At 37.4% G+C, this 16,187-nt stretch overlaps 1 protein-coding gene across 1 annotated transcript in view; it reads left to right on the forward strand.

The window, feature by feature from the left end:
• The first annotated feature begins 783 nt into the window (after positions 1 to 783).
• The window catches only part of LOC124721654 (mastermind-like protein 2), a 71,192-nt gene continuing 55,788 nt past the window's right edge, over positions 784 to 16,187 (forward strand). The window contains exons 1-2 of the mRNA XM_047246723.1: positions 784 to 1,257; positions 7,040 to 8,523. Of these exons, the coding sequence (XP_047102679.1) occupies positions 7,071 to 8,523 (1,453 nt within the window). The 5' untranslated portion in view covers positions 784 to 1,257; positions 7,040 to 7,070. The remainder of the gene's footprint in view (positions 1,258 to 7,039; positions 8,524 to 16,187) is intronic.

Consider the following 16,187-nt stretch of genomic DNA (forward strand, 5'->3'; position numbering starts at 1 on the left):
CTTTCCTCACCCTTTCACTCAAACTGAGAACATTCTCATGTGAAGAATATTCTACGACTTGCTTTATTTTTGCGAACCTGAGAATTTTCTCGAAATTCCGACAATACAGTACATTCTCTGTTCTATTCATATGACCCATTATCCCACTTTCACCATTCTTACCTTTTTTGAGGAAGAAAACATGCGGAAGAAATATCCACATCGTCAAGAAACATTTGCAGTTAGCCCCTAAAACAGAGGAAACTAATAAAATAAGGGCTGGAAATCCGCAAAAGCACGAAATCCGTTGTTATAACATGAGTTAGTGGCCCCACTATGTTAATTTTTAGTGCTTGCAGACAGTGAAATCTTGCATCTCCCCTAGATCCTAGTCTCAAGACATTGTCTACAAATGATGTAACATCTTGATTAACTGCAATTGGATGTAGTTTCATTAAGCTTCTTGTCAGAGTCAGGAAAGAACATATACTATTATATAAGAGAATCGTTCTATATTCATTAAATTACCACAAAGATAAGTAATTGGTTAACAGATGCTTTGTACTCTTGTTGTTTGTAGCATTTGTATGTCTTTAATTAAATGTCAATAGTACAATTAGCATCAGCTTATATTAGCGGAAATTAAAAAAAAAGTTGAATTACGTGTTGCATGACCGAAATTAAGCACTGATGAAGTAAAAACCCTTTTCACTATTATGAACTAGCACAAAGTAAACTGCAATCTCTGAAAACAAGTTTCGACCAGGATTCAAAAACGATGTACTTTGGTGTTTTGTCGACATTATTGTATACGTTACTTCGGAACGTCCGAGAAGTTATTAGTAGAAGTTGCTCTTGTGTGGATACATTTAGACCGTAAATAGTCGTGTTTCCTTTAATTCAGATACGCGCGTATGTTTATTTTACTTCGCAGGAAACATAAAATTACGTCATGGCAACGTACAATTAGCGTCTAACGACAGTCCGTTGTTGTAGCAAAGCCTTTCGGGAGCGGTGAGACGCCATCTAAAGTTGTTGCCAGAGAGCAAAAATTGTGACATAATGGCGCAACTTTTAGCGATAGACGGCAGCAGAGTGGCGTTCTTTATGATTTAAATCAATAAGTGTATTTGTGATTGTACTAAGTGTTTCATCGAACTCTGTTTTCTGTGTTGTATTTTCGGTGAAGTTTTCTCTAAACGGAAAGGCAATATTGTAGCATCTCCAGAAGAGGGTAGTGGGACATTTCCCAACCGACTCGATTGGCGTAAACAAAACGTATGTTATACACATTTTATCCCATTTCGTATGCTTATATGATATATTAGTATAGTTTCTGTTTTGTTTTACTGAAGTGGCTTATGTTCTACGATAACGAATTTAAGATGCGTAGTATTAATTGCCAGCCTTTTTTTCCATTATCTCGGCATGTTGTACCTTGTTTAATCACACTGCATGTTATGTACTTATTTTTTTCAGCTTTGTTTTGTTTTATTTCAAATTTTGGTGTAATTTAAATTCCGTATATAATGAAGAATTTTTATAACATAAACAAACTTTTGTTGGAAACTTACTGATACTCAGTGATGTGTACTTTTGGCTGTGCACTCTTTTGTATAGTTCTACATTTATAAGACTTCGTGATGAACGCATATGGCGTATGTCGATTGATTACTGAGGTAATTATATTATTGAATAAACTCTCAAACAACTCAGCTTATATTAATATGGAAAGTTACAGTTTTATCAACATATTATCCAGTGCGTAACGTAATTGTAAACAAGACGTCCTTTGTATATACACGAGAGATTACTGTGACACTCATCAAATTCTCTGAGCGAGTGGCACATTTCTCTAGGACGAAACATTTGTATTCAGTTAGCTCAAAGATATCGATTTTAACTGTATACAGAAAAATTTGAGATTTTTTAGTAATAGCATGGCATTTAAAAAAAGTGAAATATGCTTTAATTTGCCTGTGTGTTTAAACTAATTATTGTTTTAGGTTTCTAATATTGCTTTGATGTAAGCTTTCAGTGCTACATAAGTTTTACTGTTTCCAATCGTGGCTATGTTTACTTTTTAAAATAAATTACTTTTGCCTTTGTTTGGCAGTGCTTCATTTATTGTGTTTGTTATTGGAGACTTCATAGATTGTAGGTGTTACCTGGTACTTCACACTACTAATGAATCAAGTTGAGAACCAATATATGTATTGAAATGCAGAGTTCATGTGAACGAGCAACACACACAAAGTGTACCGCATATTACATTTTTAAAAAGTTAGTGAGTTCATGGGTTTGTGTTGAAACTAGATTACATTTCTAACTTCAGACACTTTCTAGTTACGGACATTTGGTAAATGTGCATCACATACCTTGTGATGTGATACATTACTTAATACAGAATCCAGGTTAATGACATCTTACAGAAATATTCTCGTGGTTCCATTTAAATTATATTCTGCTGATATGCAGTGTGTAGATGTGTGTATCTTATTAGTTAGTGGGTGTATTGTAGTCATGATTAAGGTATAGATTTCATACCAGGAGATGGGAGTGGGATTTTTGCATCTTGAAGCAATGTAATATTAAGGGTTGAGTTTACGGGGATGTTAAACATATGTAGCATGTTCATAGCTTTAATGTTTCAATTGAGTTTTATAAAACATACGTAAGATTTTAAATGAAGTTGTAATGAAGTGATAATTTAAATTATCCACTGTAGACATTTCTGAGTCAACCCTAGGATGCATGTCTGGAGTTGGCCCTTCTACTAGATCTGTGCTTCTGAAGTGGCTGGATATGAATATGAATATTAGTACATGAACTTACTACACTGATCTTGTGCAGGCTTCTGCAAGCTTGAAGAGATCTAATTTTCCAATCTTTCTGTCATCAGCCATCTCATTTATTTCCTTGTAGAAATCATAATTAAGATACATTTAACATGTTAGAGCATTAAATAAATATATTTATTGAATGGTAAACATAGCTTCTCATAAACTATTTTCCTGATAGTATATATAAGAAATGGAGTAAAAAGGAAGCATTTTCACGTGAAAAAGAAGGTATAGGATAATGGGCGTAGTGCAGCCAATGAAGTGTTACAAAAGGAAACAGCTTGTCTTTCTAAGATCCCTACAGATTGCTTGTACCCACGTAGTCATTAATGTGCATAACTGTGTATCTCTTCAGTTACCTGTACGAGATTTTCAAACACAGTTTCAGGTTGTTAGCCACATACCTTTCTCCAGTGGCAATTGTGACCTGATTAACAAATATAAATATGTCATGCTAGTATTGACTGCTGAAGTCGGTGGTAACGAAGTAGTGCTCGGTCTCAGATTTGAGCTAAACTGTAGCGATTCAAGCCGCAAAACTAGGGTCTCAAAGATGCACTAATTTTTTTTTTTCACCAGTTGCAAAATTCTGATAGTGATTGCAAGAGAAGTAAACTTTCACCTTTAGAACAAAAATCATGAGTGTTAAGGTCACATGCAGTTAATGTTGAAAATTATCTGTTGGTAATTCAGGAAGACCTGCAACAGGTAGTTCTTTGAACATGAACGCAGGACAATGGCACTTGAGGAAATATGAGAAATTATTAAGATTGTGACTCAAATCCCAGAATGGTTTTAACTGAACATACATTGCTTTACTCCCTCCCTCCTTTTTTATTTATCCATTTGTGCGAGAGTAGGCAATTAAAACTGAAAGCTCAGCTATGCCTTTTAAATTTGTTTTCAGTGTAGAAATATGTTTGAAAGTATAACTTTTCTTAAAGTCTAACAACCTTGTTGTTGTTTCATTGCTGTTCCAAGTTGTCGTCAGCTGCGTGTAACCTAAAAAGAAGTGTGTTGTAAAGGAGGATTCTTTGGGAAGTTTATTATTGGTTCAAAAATGAAAAAAATCGCTTACTGTTAAAAGTGATGGAAATAAAAATGCCATGTTTTGTGATTGAGTATTTTGTTTCTCTGTAACAGAGTGGAATGTGTACCAGGTGCAAAAGCCAAGACTGGTGAAGCAAGAAGCTAAGGAGAAGCTGGTCATTATAAAATGGAAGACGCAAATTGAGATTGTTAAAAACCATTCAACAACCAAGATTGCATAAAATATTTTTTTATCTAAGAGAATCAATTTCAACAGAATATGCTGTTATCTTCAGGTCTTAAAATCTTTTGTTGTAAAATACTTCCATTTTACCCTGACCTCATGCACATTATAAAAGGTTTTTCATAGTCTGTTGAAACCAGTTGTCTTAAAAGAAGAAAAAGAAATGTGTGATCACAACTGTTGAATGGTTTTTAGCAATTAAGCAGGTTGCCCTTCAGTTTCACAGAGTGAGAAAATTCAACTAAATTGAGATGTTAATTGGGGTTGTAGGCCTGTTGATAAGTTGATAATGCTTCTTCTCATGTGACTGGATTGGGCAATAACAGTAAAGCAACAGTTATCACTAATATTGTAATAGTAAAGGTGAAATAAAAAATAGAAAAAAGTCGTGTGGAAAATAGGAGATATAAAATAAGTTAACAAGGAAACAGCAGATGTGTAGAGTTGCAGAGAACGTGACATGAAATTGAGTAGAAATGTAAGAAAAGTAGGTGTGTCTCATAATGTGGACAATGTAGGAAAAGATAGATTTCTACTTACCATAGAAATAACACATTGAGTTGCAGACAGGCACAATTAAGGCACTTACACATGAGCTTTCAGCCATTGCCTTCTTCAGAAAAAGAGAAACACACCATATTCACACAAGCAAGCACACCTCATGCACACATGACCGGCAACTCGGGCCATTACTCATAATGTGTATTGACAAAGAGAAAAATAAAGTAGAATGTACGTAGACTGCCACCAAAGGAAGAAAATGAAGAGAAAATCAACACAAGTTATTCACAATTGAACAGTGAAATGTAGTGCGTATAAATTAATTCTCATCTGGATGCTAAGAATATTAACCTCCCTTTATATTATTTTAGTTCCCATGTTACCTTGTGCCCCAGTACTGTCTCATCAAACCACTAATTCCGCTGACATCGTTCGACCACTCCTTTATTTCCCCCCTCCCTATAATCTTGTTATGTTACGTATGTTCTTAAATTTCATTCCCGTCATCTGGCACATGGGCAGTTTTTTTATCTTCTGTGGTATTTTGCTAGTGAGACTCCTCATTGATTTTTGTGTATTGAGGGATTTATTGTTACAGTGTAATTCAGATTTCGGTGGTAATAAGCAATTTAACTCTTGAGTCTTTATATTATTCCCACATTTCAGGTTACGGTTTTGTTAATATGCAGTTACAGTGAGATGAACTTCTGCCCTCAAATCACAAATTAACTTGTGTTGGATGTCTGCTTGTCCATAAGAATTCTCGTTTCTATTCTCTGGCTCTGGAAGTGAAGTAGGCCTCAGTGTGTCCTCTCATTTTTGTGTAGTTAAGACATCTTTGTATCTGTTCTTGTCTTCCACAGTTTCATTTTCAGTATTTTTACAAGTATATTAAAGTACTGATTTATTTTGTGTAATTATTCTCTAGAGAACCATTTTGGTTTATAGCGAAGTTTGGGGGAAATGTTGAAAAATTGTACTGCTTTTGGAACTGTAAACTTCAGGATTTCTCAAAGTAAGTTGTTTATCTTAATACCATGGCAGAGGCCAAGACTCATTAAGTATCAGTAGCTACATGATGAAGTATGTGTAAAATATTTGTAGAATCCTCTAGCACCAAGTGTGGAAGACACTGTATAGGATGAACCCAAACTCGGACAAAATTTCAAAGATTGTTAATAATATTTCCTCGGTATTTTGGTATAAGGGACCTATGGTGTCAGGTGACCTATCAGACTAACTGCATTTCATGCAATATTCTACTCCCTTTGTCTATGTACTTGAAATGAAATGGAAAATATCTACACAGTGGTGCAAATATAGGAATAATGTGCTGTGTCCTCGTTTGGAAACAAACTTTCTTGAGTCACTCATAGTACTTATGTAACAGCAGTAATACCAATTTAACTTTCTGCCCTCAAGCTTGTGATCAGTATTGCTTGGTGCAGTTCTGGGTTTCTTGGTTTCTTATACTGGCAATGTTAACTGTATGTTAAGTGACACACAACAGTATGGATATATTTACTGATGATGAGTTTGCTGTTGGGCACCTCAAATATTGGTGTTACTAAACTGTACACTGGCAGAACACAACGTCCAAACTTTGGTAATTGTGTTTTTCATCAGAAGGTTGTTGCATTACACTTTTACTATTAGATGATTGCACATTACAATGTGGTTAGGGTAACAAGCCAAATAAATCATGGTTATGTTATTACTCTGTAATGAGCCACATAAGCCTATGATTCTCTTATACTAAAATACTTGGGAAATACACTGGAGAACCTTGGAAATTTTGTTGAAGTTTGGCTTCAACATGAACTCATAATTACCTGAATTTATGTTGCAGCTTGATGTCTTAAAATGATTTTTATGTTTTGTATGATACATAAGAGGGGGGAAAACCATTGGGGACAAAATTGATCTCTATAAATCTTGCATTGTGAATTCAAATTAACTGCAGAACTTTGTTTACTATTTGCCTTTGAGAATTTGGGTTTTGTTCCACGTGGTTTCTTTGTAAATAGTTGGCCTCTATACTTGTATTCAGGGTACAAGGTTTTCTATAGATGATTTTAGTTTTATTTAGAAAAGATTAATTTTTTTTCTTTCTGTTCATTTTTTAAACTGTCCTTGTGTATACTGGGTGAAATTCTTTTTTAAAACAGCTCAGTTCTTGTATAAAAGGCAAGCAATTGTCACTCTGAAGTTCTGTTTTAATTACAGTTTTCTTTCTTTTTTCTTCCTTTCTCCTCTCCCCCCTTTTTTTACATTGTCCTCTTGGGTACAAAATGCCCATGTGTTCCTCTAACTTGTAGACCAGCTTCCTGTTAAATTGGTTCTGGTACCCACAGTTGGATGTGGTGTCAACATACAGTAGAAATAGGCACTATCCATATAAATTATAGAGGAAAAAATTCTTACATTCACTTTTATTTTGCAGGAATATACCAGTCATCTTTGTGAACATTAAAATGAGTGCCCCTGCTGTGAAACAGTCACTCCCAGCTTCTGGAACTGCAACTAAAGTTGGCCCAGGTGCACCTGCTTCTGGGGCTGCAAATAACTCTCAGTCAGCAGGTGTGCCAAAACTGTCAGCTGTGAGCCCAGCTAAGCCACCAGCATCAGGAAATGCTAATCACAATGTATCAAATATGCCTCTTAGTTTAGTTCAGGAACACAAAAATGGAAGCGGTCAGAACCAGACCGTGTCTGGGCCACAAAGAGGATCTGACAAGAACAGAGATCTTGCACCTTCAAGTGCTCTGAAACCTACATCAAATGGTGTGGAAGGATCGCCAACTAAGCCCCAACACAGTTTAACAAATTCAGGAAATGATAAGAAGTCAGATGAATCACAAGCAGTTGCAAATCATTCAGCTGATTCAAGTGTCACATTACCTACATCCCAGACAACACAACAATCAGTTCTGCCAACACAGCAGGGAACACAGTTACAGTCTCAGTTGCAGTTACAACAATTGCAGATGCAGCAGCTGTTACCACAGCAACAGATGATGTCACAACAGCAAATTGTACCCCAACAGCAACAGTCACTGATGCAACAGCAGATGTTGCCACAGCAACAACAGCAGCAACAATCACAGTTTATGACACAACATGGGATGCCAAGACCATCCCAACAAATACTACCACAACAGCAAATGATCGCACAACAACATATGATTGCACAGCAGAAGCAACAGATGCTAGGGCAACAGGGAATCGGTCAACTCGTAATACCCCAACAACAAATGCAGACACAACAGATGATACAAGCACAGCAACACCTGCAAGCCCAACAGCATCTACAAGCACAGCAGCAACAGATGCAAGCACAGCAACTACAACAGCTGCAGGCTCAACAGCACATGCAAGCTCAGCATGTTCCAGGGCAGCAACAGATACAGAATCAAGCACACATGCAAGTGCAGCAACAGCAGCATCTCCAACCTCCACATATTCAGACACAGCAGCAGATGCAACATATGCAACCACAGCAGCAAGCACAACCTCAGTTACAAGTGACACCACAATCTGTACAGCAGCAGGTTCAGCCATCTCAGCAACAAAATTCAACAATATCACCTTCAGTGCAACAAGCCCAAGCACAACACGGGAAAGGGCAACAGCAGTTGCAAGAGCAGCAGCCACAACAACAGAACCAAGGAGAGAAACAGCCATCTACGGTGCAGGATAACCAGGAAACGCAGACACAACCAAACTCTGGGCCGGAGGGCCAAGAAGTGTCGACTGCTGTTACGTTGACGACAGCTGTCGCCAGCAGTGTACCAGAAAATGAAACAGAAGAGCAGAATCAGGGGGAAAAAGAACAAAATTCCCAAGCAGAAACAAGTGGAAAGGAGCAGACCCCTAAAGATGAAAATGTAATGTCAGAGAACACAGAAACACCTTCAAGTACAACAGGTATGTGGAAGCTGTTTGTAGTTTCAAGTTGCCAAATCATCTTTAGAACTAACTGTTTTGTGTGTTTTACCATTAATTCGTATAGCAGACATGTTGGTTAGATGTTTTTGATGGTGAATCAGGGTTACTAAATTTTAATTTGTTGTTGGTGGTAACAGAAGACCTTGCTTCTTCAGGCTGGTACATTGTTACAGTATGTAATTTTTTGGGGTATTTGTATTAAGAAATACTCATTCAGTATCCATGAATGTATATTTAGTTTAATCAAACATGTTATACATCATACATTATTGGCTTGAATGGCACCACAGGTTTGAAGAACATGCTGTCCACATCAATGCTCTAATTATGTGATGGGTGTTATATTGCTCAACTTATTTGCCTTTTATGGATGGAAACAATGCTGTTGCGGTCTAAGAGTATACACAGCATACACACAAGATACATGCTTTATATGATGTGTGAATGCGCGCGCGCGCACACACACACACACACACACACACACACACACACACACACACACACACAAATTAGGACTTCATGATGTTAAAAGAAAACTGATGTTTGAGTGAAAGATTTCTGGTGTTGGTAATTGGGGAGAGTCCCATTGAAGACTAGCTTTAAAAAAAAAAAAAATGAAAATATTTCACACAGTTGTATGCCCAAATTAATGTTATATGGTGAATGTAGACTACAAGTGACTTATTTTTTAGCTGAATTTTGGACTGTATGGATGTATACCCTTGCTAAATTATTCCCAGAAGTGTTTTCTACCATCTCACATGCTCCATAATAATAGTTTGAAGGTGGGCACTCAAGGAGATGTATTGTTCATCCACGTGCTTGTGAAACCATTTCTGCTGTTTTGCAAGAGAACATCCTTGTTAGAGAACATACGTTCAATAGAACATTTGTTGCTACCTAAAGTTTCACAAAAAGTAAAGACCCATAGAAGTGTCAACCTCCCATTTGATCTCGTGTGTGTGTGTGTGTGTGTGTGTGTGTGTGTGTGTGTGTACAATTTTATGTATTTATTAAAAATCATGTTCGTGACCATCAGTTACTGTATAGACTTTTATTATTGCTGCTAGTGTAGATTGTTAAAAATCCTTATCAAACACAAGGGTTTTTTCCCCCCAATTATACATTTGGATACAAATGTGTTGTTTTTTCCCACTCTATGTAATATCAAATGCATGTTCTAAACATGAAAAGCGATTTGTGCATTCCTTGTGTTATGTGGACCTAGATGTCATGTATGTATACGGATTCTGGATTGGAAAAATTTCTTGTGTCTGATGGTGATTTTGTAACAGTTGAAACTCGTAGCAAATCATAAAGGATTTCATGGCAACTGTTGGAAGTACAGTGATTTTCAGTAAATATTATAATCTATTCTCGATGCATGTAAGTCCCTGTTGTTTGGGCGTCAGTCACATTTAGTGCATTGAGAATGGCTAGTCACTAGCCGAAATCTGGATTTGCGTAATAAAATCTAAAAAAGGATGCATGATGGCTGCACTATATAATTTATAAAATTTGTGTGTTTGTTGCACATCACTTACACACTGCCAACTAAACATTTGTCTCTGCAGTAACAAATGTGTTTGAGCACTCAAGTGACGAATGTTATTAGATTGCAAAACTTATTCATTCTGTAACTTAGTTTGTCATTTTAGTAATGCTTGTGGTCACTGAAAGTAATGAGGGGCCCATATTTTATGACTTTTAGAGCATTTCAAGCAAACTTTAGAGTGCTTTACTTACTACCCATGTCAATTTTTCTGAGAAACTGTGATACCATATACCAGAAAAAAAGTTTCTTTATTAAGCTGCAGTGCAGTGGCAGTATTTATTTAGTGGACAAATGGCAGCTGGGGACTCGAATAAGATGAAAGGTAACAATGATGAAAGGCATTGTGAAAATTCAGTTGCTGTTAACTTCTGTAAGCTAAGCTGTATTAAGTGGCTTTGTGGTAGTAAGATGTAATTGGAATGTATTGACATACTATTTGCTGTTGTAATGTTACAGCACTATAATATCTCTTTACTCCACAATGAACATGGTTCTTTTGCTTCCATCCATAAGGTAATGTCTGTTTGTTTCTTTTTGTCACAGATACTTTCTGTCATGGTAAAATGTTTGCCAGGCATGCTGCATCAACATAAAACATTTTTGCCTTTATTATCAACTATTTAATGCTGCTCACTGTTGACAGTAGGGCTGAAATTCAGTTCATTCTGACTCTCTAGTATTTCTGCGATGGAAAGCTGTAGAACTGAATCTACTCGGTTACGTTAGACCAAATGAGAAACTGCTTCAGTCAAAGTAAACAAGGAAATTGGCATGCAAGCCACTGAAGTACTGTAAAATTGAAAGATTTGTCCAAGGCCGGGAGTCACAACACAAATTTGTTTTTATCAAAACAAAATGAAGAAGAAATGTGTGCTGGAATGTCTAACTTTGCAGATGCGATAAAACATAGTGGTTATCATGTTGTATTTATATTTTATAGAGAATTTTAATATTTGAAAATGCTTTAGACAGCTGTCAAGTGAGTGTGGTTAAGAGTTTGAATTAAATTTGCAATTAGAGATATGGTCCTTTCTAAACTTGGTTCTGGCATCCAGATTCATGTTTTTAAAGAATTCCCTAAACCATTTCAGTTCTCTTGATGAATCCTTTGAGAATGCCACCCTTAATTTTCTGCTCCATTCATGTCCAGTCAGAATCTTTGGTCCATCTGCAATGACCCCATCACTGATTGTACAGTAAAATCTGTCTTCCTAGGTTCTGTACAATTGTCATATCATCAGCTTGATCTTGGTCGAACTATTCATGCAACGGTGTGAAATATATGCAAATCAGTTTAGTATGTTTTGCAGAAAGAGAATTCCTTACATGTTAAGATTGCTACAACATGTAGATGTAAGTCGATATATAGATTGCAATAACTATGCAGACAAGAGGAGGGACAGGAAGACTGTAGACCAGTGTGGAGAGCTACATCGAACCTGTCTTTGGACTGAGTTTCACAACCCAAAAGTGCCACACAGCAATACTAACAAATTGTGTAAAATACTAAGCAATAAATACAGATAATCTGTTGGAAAATGCACTGAGATGCACATTAGAAATTCAAGTGAGGTACTTTTTTTGTTGTTTAACAGAACAGTGTTGAGTGGAAGTATATTCAGAACTATTGCAGAACTGTTAAGCAGATGTGTAGAATCTTCAATGCAAAATACAGTGCAGTGACAATTATAGCCCTTAAGACCACTGTTGGAGAAATGCAGTACCAACATGGAAAAAGATAAAAACTACATTACACTGAAGGGAATGGAATAATAATGAGTTCATAGTTCATGAAAAGCCACTGGCTTCACTAATGCGCGAAATTCATGAACAGGCTTTCTTATAAAACTGGATAGAATGATGAAATGAACAGAGAAGGTAAGTCAAATGTAAGGACTTGCTGGAACAGAAGCCTCACATTTTTGGGGATGCCAGTTGTTGATCAGAATGATACAGCAGTGAAAATAGCAAGTATTGGGCGAAAATTAGTAGACACAATTGATTTTTCATGAATGAGTTATCAGCAATGCGCCAAAAAAATGCTTCATAGGGAGAAGTAGAACAATGGAAGGCATTTTGAATCGTGTCACCTCTCACTCGTTGACAACATACAATTATTTGCCTTCCCCATACACACAAATCTATTTAAATCACCACAAAATCAAGAAAATTTTGACATTGGCATTGGTTTATGGAAAAACCATAAAAGATAGCTGAGACATAATTGGAACTTAATATGCTGAAGGAGAATTTTGAAGTTAAAAATGGGGTGATGTTTGTAAGGAATGGGTATTATCCATGACAATTTCTGCTAAAATGGTTTTGCAAATGAGGTGTGTCTGAAGAAAGGAAGGGGCGGGGGGGGGGGGGGGGCTAAATGAAGGAAGAGTGAGGAAAGAAACTAACTTGCCAAATGCTGTTAAAAAAGAACAAAATACTAAGTGAAGTACTGAAATAAATCGAACCAGAGATAAAAGTTGTGCCCAGGGAAGCTGATGTGAAATCTGTGTCAGCTGGATGTGACATAGGAATGTGTTGATAAACCTTTGATTGAACAAAACTGGCAGTTTTTACACAAAATGGCCCATGCTGGAAAACTGGTGGTACTGGTCATAAGACAATAGTCGTGTTACATCGTATGTAATCAAAGAATATGTGATAGCTGTGCAGAAGAGAAAAGTTTGCTAGTAGCAAGAAATTAGTCAGTTTGTGTCATGGCTCCGTGTGACAAATTGTGCTGTAAACTTTGCATTTTTTACAAACTGGAGTGTGGTAAGGCAGAGTCTAAGCTGCAAAACATTTCCAGGGGCAGAAGTGGACTCCGACCAAAATTTATTGGTTGTGAATTGCAGATTAAATGTGAAGAAATTGCAGAAAGGTAGGAAATAAAGGAGATGGAACTTCCCAATTTGCAAGAACCACTGGTTGTTAGAGTTTAGAAAGGAGCATTAGGCAAAGATTTTTACATTGGAAAGGAATGTGCTAAAAGACTGACAGGTAGCTTTCAGTGGTTGAGAAGTGAAAGCAGTAAAAGATCAAATAGACAGAAAGACCCAGTAGAAATACTTGGATAACAATAGTTGTTGAATTTAATTGGCAAAAGGAGGAAATATAAAAATGCAGCAAATAAAGAAGGCAAAAGGTAATGCAGGTGTATAGAAAAATTGGATTGAGGGAAGTGTTAAGTGGTAAAACAGGAACAGCTAGAGGAGAAACGAACAGCAGTAGAATCGAGCAGGATGATGGGAAAGAAAAATTAGACACACATGTGGAGAAAAGAGAAGCAGCTGTAGGAATATGGCTTACATGACAAGCCAGTACTAAGCATAGAAGGGAACGCTTTAAGATAGAATATGTAGAAGTGCCATACAAAGACAATGAACTTGAAGACATGTTACAGAAAGGGAAGAAGTAAATGCAGATGATACAACTCTGTAAGAATAATTTCACTGAGCACTGAATGGACTTAGGTCAGAGCAAGGCTGTGGAAATAAATGACATTCCCTCATAATTAGAGAGATACTTGGGACAGCATACTATGACAAATTATTCCTCCTGGTATACAGACAGGTGAAATATCCTCAGACTTGAAGACTGTAATAATTCAGATTCCAAAGTAGGCAGGAAGTGCCGGGTGTGAATATTGCTGAACCATCAGTTTAATTAGTCATGGTTGTGATGTATTGACACACATTATTAGCCCTCAGGGGCTCAGCATTATTTTGCTGGATACAAACTTGGCAACCTCAGAGTTCCTGAGCTATAGGTTGGTGATCACCTCCAGTTCTCTGTCACTGTAACCTCTGGGCATTCTTCAGTGACCCTCATGTGGCATGGCAATGGAATGTTGTGTGTCACAGGTCACAGAGACAGGAGATCTCTACTTAATTGCCCAGGTTGTGAGAACAGTACAAACCTCTCTAAAGAAAGAAAACTCTCAATCTTAAAGGTGAGGTGTGCACCAATGAGGTACTTGGCTATTAAGGTGGAGCATTCAATGGGTGACCTTTGGGGATCTGCTGCACCTCAGTTGTATAAAGTTTACTCAGTGAAGCAGGGCTCTGTCCGAGAGGACCCGTACTTCCCTAGCTGCTTGTGGAACCGAGATGGAACTCTTGAACTCAAACTTATCAATTGTACTATCTATAGTCAGACCCAGTCATCCGATTGAGTGACAGAGGCTAGTCCTGATAATCATATTGCATTTAGCAATGGGGCTCAAGGAGTCTTAAATTGTATCGTGTTTGTAGTGATAAAGAGGGAGGAGTAAATCGGGGGGAAAAATGGGAGATACTGCCTATAGGAAAATTACAGAGACCTTTGGAGAAAAGAGAACCTTTTGTATGAATATCAAGAGCTCAGATGTAAACCCAGTTCTAAGCAAAGAAGGGAAAGCAGAAAGGTGGAAGGAGTATATAGAGGGTCTATACAAGGGCGATGTACTTGAGGACAATATTTTGGAAATGGAGGAGGATGTACATGAAGATGAAATGGGAGATATGATACTGCGTGAAGAGTTCGACAGAGCACTGAAAGACCTGAGTCGAAACAAGGCCCCGGGAGTAGACAACATTCCATTATAACTACTGATGGCCTTTGGAGAGCCATTCCTGACAAAACTCTACCATCTGGTGAGCAAGATGTACCATCTGGTGAGCAAGATGTATGAGACAGGCGAAATACCCTCAGACTTCAAGAAGAATTTAATAATTCCAATCCCAAAGAAAGCAGGTGCTGACAGATGTGAAAATTACCAAACTATCACTTTAATAAGTCATGCGTGCAAAATACTAATGCGAATTCTTTACAGACGAATGGAAAAACTGGTAGAAGCCGACCTCGGGGAAGATCAGTTTGGATTCCGTAGAAATATTGGAACACGTGAGGCAATACTGACCCTACGACTTATCTTAGAAGCTAGATTAAGCAAAGGCATTTGTAGACTTTGAGAAAGCTTTTGACAATGTTGACTGGAATACTCTCTTTCAAATTCTGAAGTTGGCAGGGGTAAAATACAGGGAGGGAAAGGTATTTACAATTTGTACAGAAACCAGATGGCAGTTACAAGAGTCGAAGGACATGAAGGGGAAGCAGTGGTTGGGAAGGGAGTGAGACAGGGTTGTAGCCTATCCCTGATGTTATTCAATCTGTATATTGAGCAAGCAGTGAAGGAAACAAAAGAAAAATTCGGAGTAGGTGTTAAAATCCATGGAGAAGAAATAAAAACTTTGAGGTTTGCCGATGAAATTGTAATTCTGTCGGAGACAGCAAAGGACTTGGAAGAGCAGTTGAATGGAATAGACAGTGTCTTGAAAGGAGGGTATAAGATGAACATCAACAAAAGCAAAACGAGGATATTGGAATATAGTCAAATTAAGTCAGGTGATGCTGAGGGAATTGGATTAGGAAATGAGACACTTAAAGTAGTAAAGGAGTTTTGCTATGTGGGAAGCAAAGTAACTGATGATGGTTGAAGTAGAGAGGATATAAAATATAGACTCGCAATGGCAAGGAAAGTGTTTCTGAATAAGAGAAATTTGTTAACATCGAGTATAGATTTAAGTGTCAGGAAGTAATTTCTGAAAGTATTTGTATGGAGCGTAGCCATATATGGAAGTGAAACATGGACGATAACTAGTTTGGACAAGAAGAATGGAAGCTTTTGAGATGTGGTGCTGTAGAGGAATGCTGAAGATTAGATGGGTAGATCATATAACTAATTGCGAGGTGTTGAATAGAATTGGGGAGAAGAGAAGTTTGTGGCACAACGTGACTAGAAGAAGGGATCGGTTGGTAGGACATGTTCTGAGACATTGAGGGATCACCAATTTAGTATTGGAGGGCAGCATGGAGGGTAAAAATCGTAGAGGGAGACCAAGAGATGAATACACTAAGCAGATTCAGAAGGATGTAGGCTGCAGTAGGTTTGTGTGCTTCGATATTATGAACAGACACATCACAGAACTGGAACAACAGTGGGCATCTCAAGAGATAATGGATGTGGTTGTAAAAGAATAATGGAAATTGAGAAGACCACTACCTTCGTTCTGACCTTCTGTTCTCCAATGCTGCTTGAACACATTATGGT

The sequence above is a fragment of the Schistocerca piceifrons genome, chromosome X (assembly GCF_021461385.2).
Source record: "Schistocerca piceifrons isolate TAMUIC-IGC-003096 chromosome X, iqSchPice1.1, whole genome shotgun sequence".
Taxonomy (NCBI): Eukaryota; Metazoa; Arthropoda; class Insecta; order Orthoptera; family Acrididae; genus Schistocerca; species Schistocerca piceifrons.